This window comes from Pan troglodytes, chromosome 15, assembly GCF_028858775.2.
Source record: "Pan troglodytes isolate AG18354 chromosome 15, NHGRI_mPanTro3-v2.0_pri, whole genome shotgun sequence".
Taxonomy (NCBI): domain Eukaryota; kingdom Metazoa; phylum Chordata; class Mammalia; order Primates; family Hominidae; genus Pan; species Pan troglodytes.
Window position 1 is genome coordinate 68030517 of NC_072413.2, and position 27148 is coordinate 68057664.

At 45.1% G+C, this 27148-nt stretch overlaps 1 protein-coding gene across 11 annotated transcripts in view; it reads right to left on the reverse strand.

Annotated features, from left to right (window-relative positions):
- Window positions 1-802: 802 nt before the first annotated feature.
- The window catches only part of SLC8A3 (solute carrier family 8 member A3), a 145153-nt gene continuing 118807 nt past the window's right edge, over window positions 803-27148 (reverse strand). For 2 of the 11 annotated variants that reach the window (XM_009428037.5, XM_016926271.4), the window contains 6 exons: window positions 20406-20512; window positions 12385-12402; window positions 8579-8703; window positions 7597-7696; window positions 5352-5627; window positions 803-2909 (listed from right to left, as the gene is read on the reverse strand). In XM_009428037.5, coding sequence (XP_009426312.1) covers window positions 2533-2909; window positions 5352-5627; window positions 7597-7696; window positions 8579-8703; window positions 12385-12402; window positions 20406-20512 — 1003 coding nt within the window. In that variant the 3' untranslated portion in view covers window positions 803-2532. Of the gene's footprint in view, window positions 2910-5351; window positions 5628-7596; window positions 7697-8578; window positions 8704-12384; window positions 12403-17419; window positions 17524-20405; window positions 20513-27148 lie in introns of all 11 variants that reach the window. The other 9 variants (XM_001144620.7, XM_009428043.5, XM_001144692.7 and 6 more) reach the window with 6 other exon arrangements.

Here is a 27148-nt window from a genome sequence, read left to right on the forward strand (position 1 = left end):
CAAGTTTAGTGGGCTTCTGGATCGCTTGCCCCATGTAGACTGTGAGTTCTTTTGTTTGTTTGTTTGTTTGTTTTGTTTTGTTTTAGAGAGAGTCTTGCTCTGTCGCCTAGGCTGGAGTGCAGTGGCACAATCTTGGCTCACTGCAACCTCTGCCTCCTGGGTTCAAGCAATTATTGTGCCTCAGCCTCCTGAGTGACTGGGATTACAGGCATGTGCCACCATGCCTGGCTAACTTTTAAAAATTTTAGTAGAGCTGTTAGCCAGGCTTGTCTTGAACTCCTGGCCTCAAGCGATCCACCCACCTCAGCCTCCCAAAGTGCTGAGATTATAGGCATGAGCCACCATGCCCAGCCTAGACTGAGTTTCCTGAGGTCAGGAACTATGTCTTGCTCTTCTTTGTATCACCAGAGTGTCATTCAATATATTCAACATGCTCCTAAATTTTTTGTTGAATGAATGATGAGTAAATGAATGAGTGAAGACATGTCTGTTGGTAATAGGTGCAGGGCACTGTTTTCCTAGCTGGAGTCTGTCACGGCCAATGCCTTTCTGATACAGAAACCTCCTTCCTCCATAATTACCACAGCTTTTACTATTACTTAGATCTTCCAATTTCACAAAGTCCAGGTTTTGACAAGTGGCATTTTCCTGAAGTATTTTTGCTTAGAATATACTGGGTCTGACACATTGGCACCTGAGTGTGAGAGGAGGTGACACCTTCACCTGAGTCACGTCTCCTCACAAGAAGCCCACAGTGGCCCCCTGGACCTTTCACTGAAGAAACACAGGGAGAAGCAAGCTGTATGTAGAGAGATATAAGTATAGCTTTTATTTTTTTTTTGAACCAACCCAACATTTCCACTGGCAACTGTCAACATAGCTTATGACATGAGCACTGTTTCTTTTTTAATTATATTTTTCTTAAAAAGTGTGTTTAAAATTAACAGGTGTTTTTTAATTTCTTCCCCCCCCCCTTAGAAAATGTATTTATGTCAATGCAGAAAGCCTAAAGATCCGTGGGCAGTTTCGTGATGACATCTTATGTCTGTTTATTTGTGTGTTTGTGTGTGTGTTTTAAAGCCAGGTCCTTCCCACATTCGTTGAGAAAAGGTCTGTAGGGCACGGAGATCTCTTTCTCCAAAAACCCAGGATCCAAGGGATTATGACAACTAAGATTCCTCTTACTGGAGCAAGAACTACCCCATAGGCTGGAAAAATAGCTTCATGAAGTTTAAAAACAAGCAGGAACATGGGAGAAATGAGGAATTCCAGTTCCTATCTTGTAAAAATGCTTTCATATGTGACCTGAGGGACCAGGAGAGGTGAAGGGAGCCCCTGGTTCTCTTATAAAATCTCTAAGTTTTTACACCACTTCAAGAAATATAGTCAGCCCTCTTTGTATAGAGCATTAGGAAGCAAGAGCGTGGTGAAGCTGACATTTCTCAGGCACATTGACATTTAAAATACAAACTTTTCTCTTAAAGATCTCACTGGTTGGATATCTCTTCTCTCCTGCCTCAGGTACAAAGCCAAAGATAATCAAGAAGGCCTGTATCCCTTTTGTTCTTCCAGTAGCCCTTTGTCATCACGCACCATTCCTATTTTTGTCCCATCTCTTCTATTTGGCGGGTCTTCCTGCAGAAGGATACACAAGTGGACACTGACACAACAAGACACACAGAATTGGAAAGGCTTGGGCAAAGAGGGACAATTGCTTTTTGTATCTGACTTGATTCAACATAAGCATAAAAAGCTCCTCCTGCTCCAGTTGAAGCTCCTGTAAGATCTTTAGTACCCTGCGTGGGTGAGTGAGCTTATTTCTACCCCAACGCCATCACTCCTCCCAAGAACTCAGAGAAAACAGTGAGATGGGGAACTGGATCTTGATGGAGCCAAGAGGTGGCAGGAGAGCATGTGTCTAAAAATTCATGTTTCTCTCTGTTGGCTCGGACCCGGAATTCCTTTGTGGCACCTTTTTCACTCACTTCAGAAAAAAAAGACAAAACAAAATAATAAGCAAAACCTAATGGCAAAACGAAAGCAACCACAATAATGATTACAATGAAAAAAGAACCCCACCCCAGCCACATGAATGTGACTCATTTTCACGTCTTGTCAGCTGAGTGAGATAATAGGGACGTATGGAATTGGGCAGAGAGGAGAAACCCTGCTTCCAAAGAAATGAGAGGCAAAGGAATAATCAAAAGATGGAATAGAAGGAGGCGAAAGGCTCTGACCTTTGCTTTGGGTCAGGGATATGAGGGGGAGATGGGGTGGAGGTGGATTTGTTGCTGTTGCTTGTTTGTATTTAATTAAATACTGTGTAAAGTCGGTGATTCCTCCATTGTTTGATTGATTAAGACTTTGCCCTTTCAGTTAATTGCCAGGGCCTAAGTTGGGTGAAGTTCCTGGGGCTTAGGTCCTGATGCTGCCTCTCCAGGGCAGTGCAGTCGGGAGAGATCACTGGTGGGGAAGTGCCCTTCTCTCAGGAGAAGTCCTAGGCCTGCCCTGCTGGAGGCTCTGTTGTGTGGCTTAGAACCCCTTGATGTAGCAATAGGCCTCTAGTGTGGCAAAGAGTATGTAGAGGAGCCACAGGCTCACAAAGAGCCATGTTGTGGCGAGCTTGCAGCCACGGGGGCCACCAAGCTCCCCTCCCAGGTGCGGCCGCCTTCGGTACAAGAGCACGCTGATGCAGACAAATGCAAAGATGGTGAAGAGGGTGACGGAGAAGGCCAGCGTGCCGGCCGACACGTGGAACTCCTGTCCCTGCAGAGCCCAGTAGATGGCGGCCACGGACCAGGCCAGGCCGATGCCCAGGAAGACATTGACGGCGTTGCTGCCCGTCACGTTGCCAATGGAGGCGTCTGCATATACATCCTGGAGGGCAGCAGCTTTGCTGGCAAACGTATCTGGAAAAGGACAAAGACACATGGGAACTGGTAGGAGGCTAAGGTGTGCAGGGCTTGTCTTCCAGTATGCCCAAAAAGCAGCTTGAGCTGGTGGGCTGAACCCAGGAATGAGAGACAAGGGCTAGGGGGCCACTCCTAACTCCTAGTTCTGCCACAAGCAAGCCGTGTGGCCCTGGGTAGGTCACATCCCTAGTCTGGGCTTCCCATTCCTCATCTGCAGTGATCTGAAAGATTCTGAAGGGCTTTCCAGTTCTCTTATTTACTGAGTGGGCTTATTGTTCTCCTTTGACTACTTTTTCAGTAAGGGAAGTTTGCCATCCCATAATATCTCCCCAGGGAACCTTGACACCCTGGGAAGCTGCTTGGAGTAGATGCCTGATTTTAACTGTCATATGGGGCATTTATTCACGAACCACCAACAGTTATTGAGCAATGCCTACTGATTGAGCACTGGGCGAGGTACTGGATTTTGGGGACAGAGGACATGTTGGGGAACCATGATGGGGACATGCAGGGTGAACTGTGGACTCAAAGAAGACGGGGCTCTGTCTTTGTGGTTTATATATGTATCACAGGGCCTTGCAGGGTGTTTGACTTTAGATCTTGGCACAGATTGTAGATACAGGGAGGACTGTCAGAGACATCTAGCCCAATTCTTTTATTTTACAGGTAAGAAAAATAAGAGTCAAAGAATTTACCCAAGGTCACATAGGATGTTAGCAAGAGACTTGACCCTAAAGTCCTCATGTAAGGACCCTTTCCATACCTTCAACTATATCCAAAGAGCTTCAGCCAAAGCCACTAAATCAGATGAGTGGATCACAGGGTAACCTTCTTAAAGCCTCAAATGTTGTTAGCTGTTGTCTTGGCCAATTGCAAGGACTTGGAGATGCCCAAAGGTATCTGCCTGGCTTACCTCATTATTGCCATTTTTTTTAGATCTCCCAGAGAAAACCTCTTACCCTTTCTTGCCTATGGCCTTGTTTTTTTGTTTGTTTGTTTGTTTTTGTTTCTGTTGTTATTGTTGTTTTTTGCTTCTGATCCTCTGATATTTCTTCCCACCTCTATGCTTTCCCCCATATTTCCTCCCTCCCCTCTGATAGTTCAGGTCCCCCAAGGCTTGGAGAACAGAGATCACAGGGCATCTCATCCACAGGCCTTCCTGGGATCATCCATCTAATTTCCAACCTTCTGATGCATTTCCACAATAGCTAAATCTCTTGCATCACTAATGGACAAATAATACCGCTGGCCTGCGCTGGGGTTTTGGAAAGAGGTTTTCCTAGAATTCGATGTGGATTCAGCTACTCTCTTGAAGGATATGTTTGCTTGGTACAGGAAAGATTTCCCTTGGCCCAGCCAGGAAAGTCCTGTCTGATGAGATTCAGCCTAACTTCCCTGCAGGATGATGTGCTCTGTTTCTTTCTGGGGCAACTGGGATGCCAGCTCCCTGGCAGAAGTTCAGAGTTCAGAGGCCCCAAAGCCCCTAACTGAATTAAGTAAAGAACCTGGGCTAGTGCAGCCCCTGTCTACCTGCTAACTCCTACATTCAGGCCCAACTTCCTTCCGTATGCAGTACCTTTTCTTTTTCTTCCTAGGATTTAACAAGATAACTTTAATTACAGTAGTTGAGCGTTGCCTCCTTCAGTAGATTATAAACTCCACGTGGAGAAGGAAGCATGTGTATCTTGCCTTTCACTATAGTCCCAAAAACTAGCACAATACTGTAACAGACATAATAGGTGCTCAGTAAATATTTGTTCAATGAGTAAAGGAATGTCCGCTCCTTTCTGTTTGTCTCTGAGTGTTCCTAAGAAAAAGAAAGAGTATGTAATTCATCCTATAAAAAGATAAAAGCTGTGGAACTTCCTTTGGCTGTCCTGCTAGTAGATACTTTGTACTCACAGTGTCCTTCCAAGTAGAGGAGGCCAAGAATGTATGTGGGCATTTCTCCTTTGATATCTTTGAGCTGGCTAATCTTTAACCTCTCAGAGATCGCCAGAGGTAAATAGAAGGAGAACAATATCTACATTCTTTTAATTTCACTGTTTGTGGTCTACTCACATAATGTGGAGGTTAAGAAATTGGACCACTTACTTGGGCATGTAGCTTAACCTCTGTGGGCCTCAGTTTCTTTGTCTGTGAAGTGGGGATAATAACTTACCCTATTTAATAGGGCTTTGGGAAACATTACGGGGGAAAATGTAAATGTGTAAATTGCTGAACACACATGGTGCCTGTCACATTGAAAGTGCTCAAGAAATATTAGCTGTCATTACTAATGTCATTATTCATCTCTTTGATTGACTTTTGTGCACTTTAAGGACAGAGGCTCTGTTAAGTTCAGATCTGAGATGGTGTGGAAGATAATGAAATGGAGTCCAGGGGTCATTTGAACCAGGGAAAATCCTCTTTGCAAATTCAAGCACCTCTCACTCTCACCTGGGACAGAGGTGCCAAATGCCACGAAAACAACAGCTGTGACTGAATCTTTGAGACCAATGGTGCAGCCGAAGTGCGAGGCCAGGTCCCCAATGATGGCGGTGAGCATGCCAATGATGAGGATGGAGACGGCGAAGCAGGCCCAGCCGTGGCAGTACTCTGTGGGGGGCACACAGGCAAACAGCACCTTCCAGAAGACAGTCAGGAAGTGCATGACGTAGTCAAAGCAGGAGGGCAGCCTCTCCTCCCCGGATTCATCCTCATCCTCATCCCCTGCTGAAGGCAAGATAAACAGGCAAGAGAACGGGTAACGAAGTCAGATAATCATTCATGAGAAAGTCAAGCCCAACCCGTACCACAGGCATCATCCGCTAGAAGGGGACTCCAGCTGTCTTCTGGGCAGCTGGTGGGGGCCAGGGCCAGGGTGCCAGAAAATAGTGGGGAAACAATTTGGGCTGCCTCATAGGTCAATTTGAATGCAGGGCACCAAGGTAGAGTGGGAGAGAGAGGGCCAGGGAATAAGGAAGAGAAGAAAGAAGGAGATTAAGAGGGACAAGACAGTGGAGCAGAAAGAAAGGAGGATGCAAACCATCATTCTCAGCAAACTAACACAAGAACAGAAAACCAAACACTGCATGTTCTCACTCATAAGTGGGAGTCGAACAATGAGAACACATGGACACAGGGAGAGGAACATCACACACTGGAGCCTGTCAGGGGTGAGGGCTAGGGGAGGGATAGCATTAGGAGAAATACCTAATGTAGATGACGGGTTGATGGGTGCAGCAAACCGCAATGGCACGTGTATACCTATGTAACAAAACTCCATGTTCTGCACATGTACCCCAGAACTTAAAGTATAATTAAAAAAAAAAAAGAAAGGAGAATGCACAGGCTGCATTTTGTTGTCTAAGGAGAGAAGTGAAATCAGTTCGGTGTGGCCACTCTTCACTGGATGCCAGCAGGGCTCCTCTCAAATTTTCTGACCTGACTGCTGCAATAACCATTGTGGTTCTGGTCATTATCTGTCCCCTGAGGGATGGCTGTCATTCCAGATCATGAGAATATACTGCAGAGCCAGTGCCCTCCTCCAAACATCTCATGGGAAAAAGCAGGATGGGCCTTGATTGTCCTTGCCAGGAAATGTGGGCAGAGTTGCCCACTCAGCAGCCCTGGAGGGGAGGGTATGCTGAGGCATGCCTGTGCCTTGCCAACGGCAACTTCTGTCATGTTTTGGCATAACCGGTAGAAGCTGGGTTTTGAAAGAACAGGAGTCAGAACACTTGGGTTCTCATTCCAGCTTTGCCATGAAGAAAACCTGTAAGCTGGGGTAAATCATCTCTTATTTCTGAACCTCAGGCCCCTCCTTTGTAAAAGGAGCAGGGTAGATGATGTGGCCTACATTCCGTTTATTGTCTTGAGGGGCACAGTCAGGTCATCAGAGGGGGAGCTAGAAAGATCTAAAGCAGGTGATGAGAAAAGTGGGGCAGCAGCAGCAGCAGCAGCAGCAGCAAACCTCTCTTCCTGGCTGTCTTTTTGCTCTGGCTCTGGGGCCTTGGGGATATGACCCTGTGGGTTGCTATGACAACAAAGTCTCTCAATAAACGACAAGGCCAGGAGGCCTCAGTGGTGCTGAGAGGTGATAGTGACGGTGGTTGGGAGACCTTTTCCGTCCCTGTTCCAACCAGCAGTCCCCACAGGCTGCTAGGACTCCCGGCTGTGCTGTGGGTCACTACTGAGGGAGCCTGTCAGTAAATGCCGAGGGAGGGGTATGGAATCATCCAGAGTGTTTTGTTGGAGAGTCAATGCAACACATTTTATAAACTCCTAACTCCCACATCTCTAAATCAGAATTGTCCCACATTTTACAGAAGAGCGGGACCAAACCCATGAAAAGAAAGAATGACAGAAATCAGAATTTATTGAGTTTGGATTTTATACAAGACTCTGTACCTTTCTACTTTTCTGAGAAAGGTAGCAATAGTTCCCCTTTGGAAAGAGGACATTGAGATCAGAGAGGGTACATTGTTCCAGTTCACACAGCAGAACAACGATTTGAAACCAGAGATAACCATGTTTTTCAGATACGCCATGATTCTTTTCCAAGCAGGCACCTAGGACCAGAGCTGGGAAGACTGAACACACAGGCCTTCCTAGGGACTGGCAGGCTGTTAACGTGGCTTTACGCTTCCTTCTCAGAGGTTGCCTGCTTCTCCCAGCAAGGCCAGCCTGAGACACTTCTCACCTGCACTGACGGTGATGGCCTCCATGAACTGGTCCCTCCAGGAATGAGTCCCCACAACCAAGGCCAGGTTTGTCTTCTTGATCAGTTTGTCCACCGTAGTCTGTTAAGAAGAGAAAAACTTGGAACCATGAGGTTAGAATGCTCAGAACCAATGAGGAGTCTGGTTCTTCAAAGGAGTGAAAGATGCCCTGTCTCCAAGGTGTTCTGACAGTTATGCATGGAATGGCCTTGGGCGATCTCTTTTGAGGCAATCCTTCTATTTCCCTTTGTTTTTGGTTGTAATCTTTTTGTTTTGTTTTGTTTGAGACAGGGTCTCACTCTGTCACCCAGGCTGGAGTGCAGTGGTGCAATCATGGCTCATTGCAACCTCAACCTCCTGGGCTCAAGCCATCCTCCCACCTCAGCCTCCTGAGTAGCTGGGACCACAGGCATGTACAACCACACTGAGCTGATTTTTATTTTGTTTTATTTTTTATAGAGATGGAGTCTCCCTATGTTGCCCAGGCTGGTCTCAAATTCCTAGGTATAAGTGACCCTCCCATCTCGGCCTCTCAAAGTGCTGAGATTACAGGCGTGAGTCCCTCACTGCCTGGCCTGGTTGTGACTTTTGAAATTGGCTATTTAGAATAATACAATAATGAATAATAATAATGATGTTAATATATCTTACCCTGTAGTAGTGAGTTTTAATATTTTTGCTTTAAAAATACAGTTAAACAATAATGATAATACATCTCAGGACTTTCTAGTCCACTTATTTCACATTCTATATTATGTTTCCTAACAATATTCCTAGCATACAAATGGTCAGCACTATTTGTTTCATGTTACAAATGGGGAAACTGAGACCTGGGGTGGGTAAGTGATTTGTTCAGTTTCAACTTCACATATTCACTAGTGAAAGTGGAAAAAAACACCCCAGGTCTTCTGCCTCCCACTTTAATTTATTTATTATTCAATTAGACCTCACTGTTTGCCTGACCTTGAACTCATAGGACTCTTCGATGATGACTTCTAGTTTGGGGTGTTCACCCAATACTGGCTTTCCCATCTCTGCTATCCTCTTGGCCTCCTCTTCTTCCATAGTCAGCTTCCTGTCTGTCACATCTGCAACAAAACAAAATCAGACTCGCTTTAACACCTTTTCCATTCCCTGGAAGGATACAGCTCAGAGTATTAGGCATGGGCAGTGGGTACAAAGCAAATAACTCTTGGGAATGGGGAGTTTATATATATTTTTAGTGCCTTTTTTATGAAGTACTAAACACTTTATAACCAGACCATGAGAATGTGCCTTGCAGACTGGGATAAGCATTCCTCTTTCTCTTTTATACCTGGGTGGACAACCTGACCTAAACATCTCCTGAGAAATAGCATCAAGTGAAGTTCTCAAGACACTCAGTGAGATGTTGGGGAACTGGGAAGAAAGGGCAAGTGTTTTGACCTTGAACTATTTTGAACTTTTGGGCCTGTTTGTTCAACCACTTCCTGTAAGAGTTCTTGAAGGTGCAGAAGTACATTTATTCAAAGGAAATGTCTACTGGTTTCACAGCATCTTGACTCATTTACCAATGGTCCCTTCTCATGTTGAACAGTTTTTTGTTTTTTGTTTTTCCACTTTGGCTGATGAGTCCATTTTAAGACCACTTCTCCATGAAGACATGTTTTCTGGATTAGAGTGAAATAGAGATTGAATCTTTTTATTCCCCTTTGATTAGAAAATTGCTCTTGGCAGCTTGTTTCTTTCAGAGCTCATTTAAACATCTTCCCATCCAAGTCCACATTCTCACATGCAATTATTTCTTTTATTCAGCTCCTTAATTGCTTTCATTACACACAGTAAACCTCCTAGGGGAATCCTGTAGTCCTTGGATAATCTCAAGGACAAAATGGGTCAGAGGCCAAGAAGGTCTTTTGTCTCTAGCTGGGGAATTGGTGAAGCAAGGGCAGTCGTGAGACTCCAACTCTCGAGTTTGCAAGGAAAGAAATTCACTGAAAAGACTATAAGCCAAGAGTTTAAATTACCAAGCAGACAGCCTTATATTTTATGTAAGAATTTTCTTAGTTGGACTGCATGAAGATGGTATGAGAGTGTGTGGAGACTTCCTGAGTTCGCTGTTTTGCTCAGTGTTCGGGCACCAAACACAGAAGGCAATCCTAAAATGTCTGGGAGCTGTCCGTGGTGCTGTCCTTCCTCTAGTGCTGGTGGCCACTTTTGGAAACAATGTTTTCTCAAGGATCCATGTCTTTCTGCATATGTCCAAGTCAGCAGACATCCTCTAGCAGCCTGACTTCATTTAGTCTATTGAATTTGAGTCTCTGATTAGTTAATTCTGAAGGTAAATCTGGGTGAATCTAGGGTTCTGGCTATGAGGCCAGCAACCCTAGAAGCCAGACTGCAAGCTGCTCTGGGAAAAAGCCCTTAGAAAAAGACACACAGATTCCATACTCTTTTCCTTTACTTGCAGGTTTAAGCACCATATCACAATGCCTATCTTAGCAGCGACAGTATTATTCCACTCCTTCCTCCCCAATTCCCCCATGTCATACTTTACATGTGACACAATAACTTTATACCAATATAATGAGCTCTCCAGTGACATATAAATGTACCTGTCTAACCCCTTGTCTACCTATCAATCTAGCACTATATCCATCTGGCAGGATATTGATCTACTTACTGACCTGTCCACCTCTGTGGTGACAGTCAGTTTTTCCATCTAGCTTTCTGCAAAAATCCCTTTGACAATAACCAATCCTCTATCTTTGGATCTCCCACAGTCCCACAGAGGCTCTCTGTATATATTTGTTAATTGATTGAGTCACATGCCTTTAAGTTAATTCTAGTTTCTAGTTTCTTGGTTTGGCAATAATTCCTGCCTTTTTCTATTTTTGTCATGATCTTTCCTTTAAATTCAAATGTTGTTAATTTCTTGAGAGAATTATAAGTCTTCAATTTAGAGGACCATAGTGATTCTGATATCTTGTTTATGTGACTCCTCAGAATTTCAAGTAAAGAGAATAAATGGCAGGTGATCTAGATATTCAGACTGACTAAATAAACTCTCAGTTCTAGGAACAGGAAGAGAGGCTGGAAGGGGAGAGAAAGATAGAATATGAATAGCATGGAAGATTGAACAAATATTGGAAGGACAAAGAGCTTGCCAGGCCAGACAAGAATAGGATGTTGTGAACACTCTGCAGAGTGATGTAGCTAGTGCTCTTCCAGCAAGGCGCCTGAGCTTGGGGGTTGGGGGGTGGTTAGCTCAGAATGAACATATTCCCTCTGTCTCTGTCCACCTAGGAAAATTAAAACCAGTATTTAAGATTTCCAACGAATTGAAAGGCTAATCAGCGCTCCTAAATTAAAGGCTTACAGATTGAAAGAGCTAGGAAAAGAAACATTTCCTTTTTCCCATTTTAGCTTCTATTGATGTTTGCAAATATGTTAAAAGTAGAAAGAAACTTAAATTAAATCACAATCTTTGTTATGCATTTATGTGAGGGGGGGCGGGTGGAGGAAAGAGTTGGAACAAAGAAACCTTACATACCTTCACAGGCAAGAGGATGAGTGAAGTAGAGAAGAAAAACCCAATGTTATGAAATCAATACCCTGGGAGAAGAATGAAGAACAGAGGGTTGAGGGTAGCCCTTATTTTGTTGGTATAAAAAAGAAGCAAAAAGCCAAGGAAGCTGGAGTAACTGTGTTTTTTCCACAAAAGAAAAATGTAGGAGTTACCTACATTTTTTTTGTTTGTTTAAGGCTCCCAGAAGGCGTATGTCCTTACTATGTACACTGCCCCTTCCTGAACCCAAGATGTAGCGTGTAGGTGACTTTGAATATCAATGAACTCTGTAAGATGTTTTGCCTCTTAAGTGGCCTTAACATTTTTTTCTGTGTTCAAAGGACTGATGAAATGTAAGACGTTCTTTTAAAATATATTGAAACTGTCTTGTGTAGGCCACTCTGCTTGCACAAAGAGTTATAGTATTGCTAGATATGCTGAAAATGCTTTCATATCCGCTCATGAAGTTGAATGTTGTTTATGATTGGTTTCCACTCATGCAAGCATACTCTCAAAGTAGGTGTGTGTCCTCTATAGCACCTAGATTCTGCATGAGAATTTCTTCAAAATAAATTCTCTAAAATTTATATTTCCAGCCAGAACACTTCCCCAATCCCCCATCCTAATTCATCTTGTTCACGGCACATAGGACTTTAAGGGTCAATGACAAATGAACCAAAATTCTAGCAATTTAAGTCTCAGCTGTGATGAGATGGAAGATCTCCAGGACTGGTAAAATTCCAGATTCTTTAAAAATTGCATTTCCTATTCCCACAACAGGTTTGGTTATTTCCTGGATCCCTTGGGATTAAAGTATTTTTTTTTTCAAATCCTGTCACAACTATATTAGGAGATTCCAGCTCTGAATCTCACTGTCTCTTCCCCCACAACATGAGATGGCAGATGAATTAAGACTCAGGAGAAGTCTATGACCCACCATCTCCTTGTTAAGCTTAATTTCTCTTCCTGGTCCCAGAGAGGATCAGCTATGCCTTAACCCACATCCACAGACAGAAGTGATGCTCAAGGAATTGCCTTCCTCACAATTGCTTTCTCATAATTGCTTCATGTGGGAAAATAAATCTCCCAGTCCTTGGGAGAAATTGTCAGGTTAACTTGAGCCTGCAGTTCTTATTCAATAAATCAAAGGACATTGGTCTTAAACCAAATAATGGCACTGGCAAGAAGTGGAAAGAAAAGAGGGGGACAAGACACCTCTTACCTGGAGATAACAGGAGCGCTGTTTGCAAATGGATACCAGAAAAATGGAAGAAAGAAAAGGAAAGAGCATTAATGTCCCATCTTGAAAGTATCACCAGGTTTTGTGGTTGCTGGCAGCATAAGGAAAGCAGAGAGCTTAGTAGGTGACAGCTCAGCAGCCATACGCAAAAAGCAGCCTTTGGAGCATGCACAGAGCAGCAGCAAGAGGTGTGAGCAGCCGGAGAGGCTGCTGAGCACCAGGGCCCTGGTAAGGGCATTTGCTCCTATGCTTTCCCAGCTACCCTCAGGGCTAGGAATGGAGGAATGAGGATGGGGAACCAAATGGGTGGGTTGGTCACTCATGACTGTGTAGGATACCAGGTTATCACATCCATTCTGTAAAAAAAGGAGTGAGAATCCAGTAATCATGAAAACTGTGTAAGTTGCAACCCTGCCAGAGTAGCTAACTTATGAGTGGCAAAAATGACCATGGGGCTTGAATGGGAGCTCAAGGAAATGGGTAGCATTGCGCAAGAGTGGAACAGTGCCCAGGTCTATGTCTTCCATCCCTAACGACTTAGCTGAACTCATGCTCAGCTTCTCAGTGCCCATAAGGTTTCCATCACCACAAACGCCTTCCTAGCTGCCACGTTGACTAGAACTTTGATTTCCCCTAAAAGAATGACTTAGCAAAAAGGTAAGTCCTGCAGAATGTTTTCCTTGAATGGTTTGTCTTTACCATAGATATATCCTGGAAGTTAGGGCTATGGGCTCCTCCCATTTTGTATCACCTCTGCTTAGCAAAGTCCCTGCATGTGGTAGTGTTCAATTAAGTTTGGCTGTTTGCTGTCTATTTTGGCAACTGTCTTTTCCATAGATCTCATAGATCTCTGGTTGGGTGATCTTTCTGTTTCAGAAAGGACAGGCTAAGTCAGAGTTCAGGTATTCTGGAACAGAGAAACTGTCATACCAACAGCTATACATAGATGAGAGATGACAAATGCAAGGTCCCTATGTGGATTGGGAAACTGAGTTAAAGACACACCCAATACAGGTTGTCTCTAGCCCTTGAATTTGTACTTATGCTGAACCCTCTTAGAGTTTAAGATCTAAGAATTAAGGAAACTTGTGACACACCACATTTTCATTTCTATGGTATCTTAGTACAGCCCTTCACTCCTTGGCTCTCAGATAAAGGTCTGGGAAGAGCTTGCCACATATTCATCGTGTAGTTGGTGACTGATAGAGATTGCTGAGGAAGGAGTGTGTGTTGTGGGGGAACCGGGGGGACATGTCTGTGAATCATTTTTTTCCCTAAGAATCTGTAGGAATGCAACTCAGGCCTGTGATCAATCATCCTATATTCACAGCCACTGAGATATATGTGGATCCAGAGTCTGCACGATACATAAACAAGGCAGTTCACTTTTTTAGGTATCTCCCATGTAGAATTCCAAAGGTTAATGGATCAATGGCTTTCCTCACTACATTGAGATAGATAGATATAGATAGGCAGATAGGTAGATAGATAGATAGATAGATAGATAGATAGATAGATAGGCAGGAGCTTGTTTATTCTGCTCCTCCCAGGAGTTTGCATGGAAGAGCTTCCCCCAAGTTCCAGGGGAGATCAGAGATCCCAGCACATAAATGAACACAGGTGGGTCAGACAAAGGCAGTTCTTCCAGAAAGGTCCCTGATGCCCTGGTTTTCACTCATACATGCCACCGAACATCTGGCCCATCCCTAGAGTAGTGAGAAGGCCTGCAGTTGGCTGGAATTCCATCATTCTCTGGTCATTGTCTCCATGAATCCAAGACTTTCTGCTCAGCAGTTATAGATGGGTCAGCAAGACCTGGGTAGGCCAGCTTTGACTGACACAATACCTCGAGGGTGTTTTTCCTGCTGCTGCTCATGAGAGAAGCTGGAGCTGAACTTTCCCCTGTATTGATCCCCTGGGTCAGGTGAGAGTCATTTATTCCTGCTCAGACACTCCAGGGACAAGCTGGAAAGAGCATAGGACTGTGAGTAATTAGGAAGCATCTGGGCAGCTTGTCAAGATGAGCCCACGGTTGTCAAAAAAGGAGGACCAAACAGGCCCCATTCTTCAGAGAGAGAGCGAGAGACAGAGAGCTTTCCTTTCTATCCGAAGGCTTCCAATGTCCAGGCCCAGGCCCAACAGTCTTGATTATGTTGCTCAGTGTTGCTCTCGGAAGTCCACTTCTAGACTCCAGAGCAACTGTGTTTCCTATTCAGTCTCCCTTTTTTCCTTCCCTTTTTTCCATCCCCCAGCTCATCCAGAGCTTTTAATCTCAACTCTGAAGTCTGTTTTGTTTGCCAAAAATAGAGTCTCCTATTTCAAATCCAGTCTTTCATTTTTTTAATGCAATTGTCATTTTGACCATGCAAAGACTATGCCATTCTGAATGTTTCAGACTCTCCCATGCAGTAGTGATAATGAAAAGCAATTTCCACTGTTCTGTTTCTCACTCTGAGAACAGCAGGGAATTCTGGAAATTTGGATGGGTTTCCATTTGCTTCTGAGTCTAGACAATCAGGTTTTATGACCTTTCACCTTATGGTCTAATGTCAAAATACGGGAAGTACTGAAGAAACTGGAAATTAACCGCCTAGAAAACATAGACAATAAAATAGGCAGCTGGAAAATTGACCAATTTCTTCTTGGCACTGTTCATCTTGGCATCTCGGTCACTGGGGAGATCTGGGGGCACACCACACAGATAGCTTGCTGAAATCCTTGTCTTCTCACCTACTCCCTCCACGAGGGCATTGCTGACATTTCCTTGGACAAAGAATCTGTGCAAAACAGGAAGATGTCCTTAAATGGGGATTAGCCAAAGACATTTGCATTTGGTTAGGTCTCTTGAAGACTTACCTTGGGTCACTCTCTGTCCTGCTGTTGGTAGAGGTTTTAAGGGAGGCATAAGAGAAGAGCCTTTTTACTGGTGGAATAAAGGCATGTATGGACTTCCAATCTCTTCCTCTTGTCTGGAACCACTGCCTTCCTTCCTGTACGCTCTACATGTGCTGCTTTCGTTTGCATCTAAGTAGCTTGGACTGTGGAAACTGATGAAGGTGACTTACAATTGGCCTTGGGTATCTGCTGCTTCCAACCAATTATGAATACGTGGAATAAATGCTCAAGGGAGGTGGGAATGAGGTAGGGCAGGTGCTGAGGCAACCTCTGAGAATATTTTTGGTGGCAAGAACTGGAAGTTGGGCAAGAATACAATGTGGGAAACAATAGAACCAGAGATAATTTCTTTCTGCCAGCACTTTTTGGCAGTCAGGCTGAGGGAACGTTTTATTGAGTGGTAACGAAGAGAACCAGCAGTGAAGAAGGAGAGGAGTTCTGCCCCTAGAGCATCAGGTGTGTCCAAACCAGTGCAGGCACAGAAGTGGTCAGCTCTGCAGGAGAGTCCCCAGCAGACAATGAGAACTGATCAATCACACTGAGAAGGCCTGTAGAGGATCCTTTGGGAATGTTGTTGCTGAATCTCTTAGATCTGTCCTCGCGTGGAAAGTTTTATGCTGCTCTTTGTCACATGAATATGAACTAATTGCAGTATGATCACCCCTTTTTGACAAACAGGTGGATTTCACTGCTTCATTTGCTAGGAGGCTCCCAGCAGCATATCTCTCCTGAATGGGAGTGTGAACGTCCTCTTGTTATTTCCCAGGAGCACCCTAACCCATTCCCACCTCTATGCCTCCAAATGATTGGAAGCCATTCAAAGTAGTGGCTTCCAGTCATTTTCTTCAAGGGAAGAAATCCTTCCTTACTTCTACCCTGGTTGCAACATAATCAGTCCCTTAGGGATGAGCCCCTGGCAGGTATTCTCAGATGCAGGTCCTGAGGAAAGCAGGAGATGAGGCCACTTCTCTAGTGTGGGATGAGGGCTATCTTGGGATCTGGGTGGTACGTTCTCTTGCAGATGCCAAGCAAAGGCAGACATCTGTGACCTTTCCAACACCTGTCTGTCAGGGATCAGCACCAACTGCATCATTTAGAGTCTCTTCTGTTGGAAAATCCACAAGTCAACACTCCATGCCTGCCCAATGTCAGTCCTTTTCTGGGGCCCTTGGCTACGGGAATTTTCATACCTGGAACTATTTCCTTCCCTTCAGGAACTCTCAATTTTCTGCTTTAGAGGTTGCATTGTCCCAAAGTAGCCTGAATGAGGCACCCAACCTTGGGCTAGGAACATAGAATGGGATGGGGTGGGATGCCCAGAGGAGGAAGAATAGCTCAGAATTCCAGATTGCATGATTACCCCAGAAGTCAACTCTCTCTCTCAGAGCTCTCAGAAGCCGTGGCCTCTGACAATTGGTACACTTTCCCATGCCACGGTCTGCCCAACTGTGAAACAGCCAGAAAATACACTTACCTCCTCGAAGGGCAGAGGGGCCTATGGGCCACTCCACAAGTGAATAACCTGCCAAGCATTCAAAGGAAGTTGGGGAATGCAGCAGAAAACTGTCAAAGCATCATTGCAACCCAGGCCCCAACCCCCATCCCAGACCCTCCCACATTCAATCCAGGCTAAAGAGTGAGGGGTGGCAGGGGAGGAAGGCAGGAAGGGGCACAGGCATGCATCGCATCACATTGCTTTTTTTTCTTCTCCTCCCCACCCACCAAGGAATTTTCACATTTACAGGTTACAGTGTAGGGGTGGGGTGGGGGAGAGTGCAGGGGCCCATGGCAATTGAATAATTGAAAATTGTAGCAAAACAGGGAAATAACTCATTAGGGTAATGAGGAGTTGAGGCTGCAGTGCTGCCCAGAAGGCGGTAAAGGAGGAATTTGGAATAAGCTAAGGCTAAGAAGGCAGAGATGATACCGAAACAGGGTGAGAGCGAGAATACAGGAGGGAAAAGAATAAAAAAATCCAGTGGTCAAAAAGAGAAAGGAGGAGAAGGGAAGAAAAGGAGGGAGACAAAAATATAGTTGCTTTTTCTTTTTTGTTGTTGTTTTTCAGTTTGTTTTAATTTTTCTTTCTTTTTTTTTGTTGTTTTGTTTTTAAAGAATCTCACACCTGATATTCCACGTTCCATCCATTTCGGTTCACCAAGGGCAATGAAGAAATTCTCTTGCCTTTCGTATTCCTCCTCATCTACTATTTTAACCCTTATGGTTTTCCTGTAGGGACAACAAGAGAGAGAGTGTGTCGACTGGGTCGGTAGATTGGTTGGTCACCTGGAGCACAGCCTTTAAAATCATTCCCCGTCATTCCTGGCACATGCAGTCCAGTCCCACCATGGTGGCTTTCGACAGGACCATGGTGGATTGTGTTGTTCTCAGGTAATAAATGGTCTTAGTTTTTCTTGTCTTCTTGGTCATAGTTGTTCTTACGGGTGAGGGGGCAGGGATCCAGGAGGCAAGGAAAGGTGGGCAAAGGAAGGCAGCCAGAAGGACAGAAGGGGAGGAGAAGGCAGAAGGCGGGTAATGGTGAGGAGGAGTCATTTTAGACCTTGCCAACAGTTAGTAGGAAGTGAGTCAGGCAGCACATTCCACTGGGTGTCACATGATAACAGTGGCATTTCTCTGGGCAACAGGTAAACTACTAACCCACTGGGAATAACCCAGGGTCTTCCCACAACAGGGAATATGTCAACAGAACCCAGGGCTTGTGTCCCTTCTTTATGTCTATACTCACTTCCATTGTGAGTTTCAGAAAGAAAATTTTAAAAGAAAAGTATTTATGAGGAAGGAAATCCAGACAGAGGAAGAGAAGAGAGAGAGAGAGAGAGAGTGAGAGAGAAAGAGAAAGAGAGAGAGAGAGAAGAAAGGGAGGTAGAATTGTGTGATCTTTCTCATTCTTTATCTCATAGGGCTTCAGTGGTGGGAACTAAAATAAATATGTATTAACCACAATATTACATAGGAATCCTTTACTATTTACAGCTGATGCATTTCTGGGAAAATGTGAAGAAAATGATGTAAATCATCAAATTCTAAATCACCTTTGGGCTTCTATCACTTAGGGGTGATGTGTTCCAAAACTGGTTTCCTCAATGTGAATTATCACGGGTCTGGGGCACAAGGTGATGGAAGTTTCTGTTCATCTCTGGGTATCTCAACAAAACATAACATCTTTTAAAAACAAGTCACCCAGGGAAGAAAAGTTTCCTTGAAATTCACTGCCCTCCAAAGACTGGCTCTTTGTCATGTGGAGAGGTTGCCGTGTGGGCCTGATTCTTCCTATATGGTTTCTTCTGGTCCTTCATGGAATCATATTGGTGGCTAGCAGGTCCTACTAGTGAGCCAGAATTGTAATTTTCTGCTTTCTTTTTCTTTTTCTTTTTGGCGGGGGGCGGGGGGGAGATTGGGGGAGGGGAGGCCTAAGAACTAAATGCTCTAAAGGGTAAAGAGCATTTACCTAAATGTCTCTTCAGATCCTCTGATGTTCCTGCTACCTTCTGTGGGCGTGCTCGGCTTTGCCATTTATAATGTAGTAGACTGACCCAAAGGGGCTTGTAGGGCACAGGACTTGCTGTGCATTTGTGGTGTGTGTACTTTACAAGTACAGTCACATGCTACATAAAAACGTTTCGCTCAATGACAGACCACATCTACAATAGTGGTCCCATAAGGCTATATACTACGATATTTTTACTGTGCCTTTTCTATGTCTAGATGTGTTTAGATACACAAATGCCATTGTGCTACAGTTGCCTGCAATATTCAGTACAAGCACATGCTGTACAGGTTTGTAGCCTGGGAGCAATAGGCCCACATAGTCCAGGTGTGTTGTAGGCTACACCATCTAGGTTTGTGAAAGTACACTCTATAATTTTCCCACGATGACAAAATTGCTTAAGGACACATTCCTCAGAATGTATCCTTATTGCTAAGTGATGCACGACTGTACGTTTTTATTACCTTTTTGGGTACTTCTTTTGACATCTTTTTACACCTTGCTCAGTGGACAAAAGACAAAGCTCATTGATTGTCAAGAGGCATTTTTTTGGGAATATTTCTGTTGGCCCTAGATATGGGACCCCAGGGCTGTCTACAAGGTGTGAGCCTGTTTTTCTGCTGCAGGAACTCTGCTGTGGGATGGGATTGGGGTGCTCTGTGACAACAGGCATGTACTGGAGGGCATGAGGGACAGCTTGGAAGAGGAAGGAACATTGCCCTCAGTACTGGCAGCTCCCTGCTCCACAGTATGATCTATTCAGGAAAGGACTTCTTGACTTGTCTATTGGAGGCCATGGGATGTATGGGGTCATTGAAGTTGAAGGCAAAGATTCCATCCACTCTGAGAAGCCCCATGGACCTCTTGGGGAAGCTTCCTTTTGGGTCAGGATGATCTCCACCACTATTCTAACTCTCTGCCTCCACACCTGGGTGTTCTTAATAGGAAAAACATAGGAAGACAAATGGATATTTGACCTAGATCTGGAACTCAAACCTGTACTTTCAGCTTCCTCAAGGTCAGGAGGAGAAACAAGTCTTGATAGTAGCAACATGGCAGATAAGGTGGCTCCTAAAGCCTGCTTTTGGGAGGGGAATGAACTGTAATCCAAATACATTGATTCTCAACTTCCTGGGACTCTAAGTTTAGCCCTGAGAATAACTGCCCCATGGAAATTTGTGCTGAAAGCCTGTTTCTCAGTGCTGCTCTTCTGTCTGGTGCTGGGCTATGTGGTCCCTTTTCCCCCCTTTATGCCCAGCCATTCTGGAGAAGCCAAGAGCCACACATGATACTCCAGCATTTTGGCTCTTTCTTTCCCCATACTCATTTCCTTATCCCAGAACAATTACCATCGGTCTTGAGCATCCCTCGTATGGATGCCATATGTCAGGCTGGCAGGTGTTAGGACAGAGCTGGGGGCAGAGAGAGGACAGAGTAGAGGGAGGAGTGAAAAGAGAGCAGGAGAGAGAGCAAGAGAGGAGACAAGGGAAAGGGAACCAGAGAGGTGGAAGACAAGAGGAGGAGGAGACAAATGGGTTGGAGAGGAAGAAACAGAAGAGGAGAGAAGAATGTTAGTGTTAGTGTGGAGGACAGGGTACTACACCTTTCTGAAAACTCATATCCACCATGCGGGGGCCCATCATCTCAATGAAGTAATTCTTGTTTTTCTCATACGCCTCATCATCAATTACCTTGATGTGAATTGTTTTGCTGTGGATGGAAAAATAAGTATCATAAGCAAGGAGTAGAGTGTAGGACAAGTCAGCCAGGAGACAAAAACAGGAAGAGAAGGAAACAGTTAAAAGATTCAGAAAGATCCAAGTTTGCCCCAACACCACAGGGGCACGGAGGAGAGTGGCTGCCAGTGGACCCCTCCAGCCTCACTGGGCTCCTCCTGGGCTTTGTGCTGCTTCACGGCATGATCATATTTGAAGACTGAAAAGAAAGAGCTCAAGCTTCACAGCCGAGGGCTCTGAGTTCTAATCCTGGATAGGCTGTGTAATCTTGGATAAATAATTTAACTGATAAACAAACAGGATGAATCATGCTTACAGCATCCCAGGGCAGTTATGAGAGCAATGAAATAACATACACATAAAGGCTCGGCCACTAAGGTCCTCCCATGTTTGCTTCCTTATCAGTCTTGCTTTTGAGACAAGGGAAAATTTTTGCAATCAGCTGATGTTGATCCAAATGGTTTATTTCATGAAAGCAGAAAGGGACAAACTGGTTTGTGGAAATCTTGCCCAGAAATAGTAGAACTTCTCTTTTTCTGTATGGCAGTGACTATTCCATGGGAGCCGGCGGGAGGGTTGGGTCAGGGGTGGTGGTGGCGGTGGCGGGGGGGTGCCGGGGGGAAATTTGGCTCATGTCACACATTCTGGCAATTCACAGAGGGCCTGAAAAGCTACTGACACTATCTCCAAACAGGCTTCTGCAGTCACAGGGATGAGCCAGCTGGATCACATTAACTCTAGGGCTCTCAGAATTACGATTCCTTTCTCAGTCCTACGATGATTTTGTGGCTAGCACAATTATATTGCTTTTCATGTTAAAAGGTGTTAGTTTGTTAATATAAACATTTAAAAATACATGCCAATTTTAGTCACCCTGTTCTGCATTTCTTCTTTTTTTCTTCCTTCATTTATTTATTTATTGGAGCTTTAAAAACAGATGTAGACCTGGGCCTCTCCAGATGGTTGCTTACTGCAGGGACATTTTGGGACCATTTCCCAGGGAAGATGTTTAGACCTCTCCCGGTGGGTGTGAGACACTGCTAGGTGGGTGGGTGTGGAACTGGGTCTCCCCTCAGTTGTGGGAGTGAGGAGGCCTGAGCAGGAGCCCTGGGCAGTGGCCATGGGCCTGCACCCTTTGAGACTCTGCTACCCCACAGCCTGGCTTTGTTGGAGGAGACTGAGGCCTTCAGCACCTCCTTTTTTTCTTTTTTATAAAATAGGAATCTTTACATTCTAAATGGGTACAACCTCCCTGCCCTCCTGAGCTTCCCCAAGTCACCATTAGAGCTTTGGATGTCTACAGAGCCTGCAGTGTCCATATTGTTGATCCTGCAGAATCAGATCTGGTCCTTTGCTCTTGAAGTGAATGCAACAGCAGTTACCAAGACACCTGGTCCCCGCCACCCCACCACATGAACTCCAAACCCTCATCACTTGCCACACCCACCCCAGTCACGGAAAAACATGGCTGGCTACCGTAGAAAGCCCGTGGCTCTTCAACTTGTGAAAGGCCATGATGTTCTGGCCTTCCTTCTTCCAGGTAATGGAGACAGATGAGCTGGATTCAAATCCCGCCTCCACCCCTCACTAGCTGGGTGACCTTGGGCAATGCTCTAAAGTTCTTCAAGTCTCACATGTAAGGTCGAATAATAGCACCTAATTTGTGATGTTCTTAAATGAAATAATTTATATGAATTTCTGGGCAGGGTTTGTGTTCCCTATTGAAAGTTTCATAAATAGCAACCATTATCACTAAGAGTAACAACAATCCCAGTTTGGTGGTTTGAGAGTCATATGTAAGGGAAGCTTATCATCTTCAGTCATTAATTCAGAAAACTAGGGAAACTCAATAAGTACAGGTGGTGACCCAAGGGGTGGTTCAAGCTGGAAATAGAAATCAGGTCATGAAAGGTTTGGATGAAACAGTATGATAAATCCTAAATGGGCTATTAGAGGGGGTTGGAATGTTAAGGGTGGTAACAGAGAGATTTCTCTCAAAATCTAGTCCGTGCCCCCATCAGCAACAAGCTCTGGGCTGGACAGACAACATGTCATGTGACATAGCATGGCTCGTGCTGTTTTGATTGACATCTTAGGTGGGGACAAGAGAAATAAGGACAGGTGTTAACTAGTGGCAAGAGTAACTTAGGTTAGCCAGCCAGAACCACCATCAGAGCAAGGAATGAATGGAGGAGGCAGGGTATAGGATTCTCCCATTGAGATCATTCCCAGGGAGGGCATCACTGTTGGGACTTACCGTATTACCTTGCCTGGAGGCTAGAAAAATCCCTTCCAGCTCTTGAACACTGGAGAAAGTCCTTACTTCTGCTCAAGTCACAAATGAGGCTTTAAGTTTAATACAAGTCACCAGCCAGATCTTGAGTTTTCTTTCCAAACTTGTTCTTTCCCATTTCTGTCAATGGCACCATCATCTAACAAATTGCCCAGTTTTCCTAAACCTGGAATCACCCCCCATTCTTTCCTCACTCTCAGGCCTCCCTCTCTTCCCCAGCACAGTTAATTTACTACCCCCCTTCCTTCTGCCTTTAAGACCCAGATCAAAACACCATCACTTGGCCAGCGCAGTGCCTCACACCTGTAATCCCAGTGCTTTGGAAGGCCGAGGCGGGTGGATCGCTTGAGGTCAGGATCTCAAGACCAGCCTGACCAACATGGGGAAACTCTGTCTCTACTAAAAATACAAAAATTAGCCAGCCATGGTGGTGCATGCCTGTAATCCCAGCTACTTGGGAGACTGAGGCAGGAGAATTGCTTGAACCCAAGAGGCGGAGGTTGCAGTGAGCCGAGATTGTGCCATTGCACTCCAGCCTGGGCGACAGAGTGAGACTCCTTCTCAAAGCAAAACAAAACAAACAACAACAACAACAAAACACCATCACCTCTCCCTTGGGCTTTGCAGTAGCCTCCTAAGAGATTTTCCTGTTCCTGCCTTTGCCCTCTTTCTTCAATCCCTTCCCCACATTATAGCCAGGGTTAACTATTAAAAATGCAGCCCAGGTCCTATCATGCATGCTGTAATTGTAGTACACACAGAGCCCTTACCATGGCCTATGGGAGCTTGCATGATCCAGTCGCTGCTGACCTCTCAGACCTCGTTCATAACGTCCTCCCCTTGCTTATGTGTCTTAGACACACTGGTCTTCCCAGTCCTCAAATCAAGCCCTTTCCCACCTAAGGGCAATCCCCTTGCTATCCCCTCTGCCTGGGACGCTCTTCACCGGGGTCTGTGCTTATCCTGATCGTTTGTGTCTCTGAGTAAACTTATCACCTCTTCGGAGAGGCCTTCCATGGCTACCTTATCTAGAGGACTCCCGGCTCCACCACTTTCAGTCACTCAACACAGCCTGAAGTTAGTTAGTTAGTTACTGGATGTAAGCTCTGCAAGTACAGAGAACTTGTCTTTTTTCAAAAGCTTGCAGCATCCAGTATCTCCAGGCAGTCTCCAATTCAAGGACTAACCAGACCCTACCCTGCTTACTTCCAAGATCAAGCAAGTTCTTGTCTATCTGACTTGCTACAGTAGTTCCAGTGCCCAGCACAGTGCCTGGCATACAGAACGCCCTCAAACATAACTTGCTGAGTGACTCATGGTGAATTTCTAACACACTTGAGACTTCGTAAAATGAATCCACTCATCTTTTTGCAGCAAAAATATGTCACTAGAGACAAAAATATTTTGAAGGCTACTTTCATGGAATGCCCGAGGATTTTCAGTGGGACAAAGAAGCTGCAGACGCAGTATCATCAAACCTAGATCCCCAGTTTACTTAACATACCACATTTGTCTACTCCAAGGAAGCTCTCTCCAACAGCAACCCAGGATATAACTTACTGGTTCAAGTGAGGGTTTTCAGATTTTTTTGGGCCCCCCATTTCCAGTTCTTCTTCCCGCACAGTGGCAGTTACTTAATGGTCATGGGGACAGATTATCCTGAGCAGCTACTCCTAGAGCCAGTAATGCTGTCAGAGGCTCCAGGACCTGCACCTGCCTTTCCTCCAAGCTTTCTGCCAAGGGAGGTGCCAATGCACACAGCGTTCCCAGAACAGACCTGGCTGAGCTGCTGCGGAAACCTGCTCCCAGGAGATCTTCTATCAAACAACCTGGAGACGATTAGGAAACACATGTCTGGGCTGCCTGGCTGGCCTTTTGAAATAGTCCTTTGCATCGAGGACATTCGAATCAGGCCTCTGATCCTCAGGGTGCTGCAAAGGGGAAGGGTTCTCTTTAGCCATTGAGTTCCTTTAGAGTGAAAGTGGGAGTAAGCAGCATTTATTAGTTGAACAGATGATTAATACATTGGAGGAGGCCTTCTTTATACAGGAAGGAAGAATTCTAAGATAATATATATGCTTACATTGTGCTCACCACCATGAGAACCATCAGAAGAACTTTCTTATTTCATTCTTCTTATTTATTTATTGAGACAGGGTCTCACTCTGTCACCCAGGCCGGAGTGCAGTGGTGTGATCATGACTCACTGCAGCCTCAACCTCCTGTGCTCAGGCCGTCCTCCTGCCTCAGCCTCTTGAGTAGCTGGGGCCACGGGTGCATGCCACCATGCCCAGCTAATTTTTTAAAAATTATTATTGGTAGAGATGGGACCTCACTAAGTTGCCCAGGCTGATCTTGAACTCCTGGGCTCAAGTGATCCTCTCACCTTGACCTCCCAAAGTGCTGGGATTACAGGCATAAGTCACCATGTCAGGCCTCTTATTTCATTCTTATTTCTGCTTTATTAACATAGATATTATTATTTTATTTATTTATTTTTGAGACACAGTCTCACTCTGTCTCCCAGGCTAGATTGCAGTGCCACAATCTGGCTCACCACAGCCTCAACCTCCCAGGCTCATATGATCTTCCCACCTCAGCCTACTGAGTAGCTAAGACTACAGGCACCTGCCACCATGCCTGGCTAATTTTTGTATTTTTTCTAGAGACGAGGTGTCACCATGCTGGTCTCAAACTCTTGGGCTCAAGCAATCCACTGGCCTCGGCCTTCCAAGGTGCTGGGATTATAGGTGTGAGCCACTGGGCCTGGTCAATTATGATTACTTCCATTTTAAAGATGAGAAAACAGATGCTCAAAGAGGTTAAGTAACTTGCTCAGTCACACAGCTATTAAGCAGCTGAGCTAGGATTTTAGCCTATGTCCCCCTATTACACCTATAGCTTATTTCTTATGCAGGTGGGTAAGCTCTGGATGTCATTCCCAAGCTGCAGCCACAGTGAGGAGGCACAGAATTTCCACACTGAAATCCCAGCAGCACAGGCAGGTAATAAGTGGATCTGCCTCTGTATTGTATCGTGAGTAGGTGGCCTCCTAACCCTTCGGCCCTCCCATGCCAGAAATAATCTCTGAGTACAGGCTGGGCTTCTGACTCTGTGACCTCTTCCTGTCTCATTCCTACTGAATGACTCTTTACCCTGTCAAGAAGCATTTCCTTTCATCACTTCTGAATGTATCCTTGCTGCTCCAGGTCAGCTAACACTCACAGAGCTTCCTTGACCTGGGGCAGCCGGACCGAGCAGGTGGAGGAGCTGCGAACCTTTCCATGGGAGCTTTCAGAAGCCTCACATCTCTTAGCTGGGTTCTTCTTGTAGTTTCCTTTATTTTTCCGGTTGAGTGTCACTGCCCCATCTCTTCCCCTGCCAGGTTTCTGGCTCTTTGAACGTGGACTGAACCCCCCACCGCCACCTGTCACCAACAACCCAACACTGACATTTCCCTGACCCCTCTCCCAAGGTCTGAGGGGAAGGCCCCTGTTCCATGAGAAGGCTTAGGGTCTCTAATTGGTGTTCTCTTTAAAATAAGTGTGTCATCTCATCCCTGAAAGCGGTGCTTCTCAAACTTTAATGTGCACATGAATCACCCAAGCATCTTATTAATGTGTGGATTCTGATTCAGTAGACCTGGGGTGGGGCCTGAGAGCCTGCCTTTTTAACAAGGCCCCAGCGTGTGTGGATGCTACTGGTCCATGGCCAAAAGATCCCCTGGAGAAGTCGCTCTGACTCTATTAAAGACCCAGGGAAAGAGGAGCAGCGGCTTGAATGCTAGTGCCAGTCAAGGATCGGGGGCTGGAGTCAAAGTCTAGAGTTTCAGTCAAATGCTGGACTAATTAGGTCAATTCTGACACTATATCTTGAGAGGGACTTTGGAGTACATCCAGAGTAGGGTGACTAGGATGATGAGAGATCGAGAAACCACATTTCAAATTAACTTACCAATAGTTACATAGTGCTTATTTTGTGCTAGGCAGAGCTCTAAGCATTTTGCTTATATTAAGTAATTTAATCCTCACAACTAACCTGTGAGATAGGTAGAGGCCAGACCAGGTGCTATTTTCTCTGCACACATTACCTCATTTAATATTCATAATAACCTATGAGGTAGGTGCTATTTTTATCCCCATTCCCACACATGAAGAACCAGAGGACCAGAAAAGTTAAGAGACTTGCCTAAGGTTATAACTAAATAAGTGGCAGAGCTGGGAATTGAATTCAAACAGTGTGGCTCTAAAGATTTTGCATCTAACTATTGACTTGTGGATCCAGAGGAGAGATGTCTCCCGGAGGAAATGCTACTTA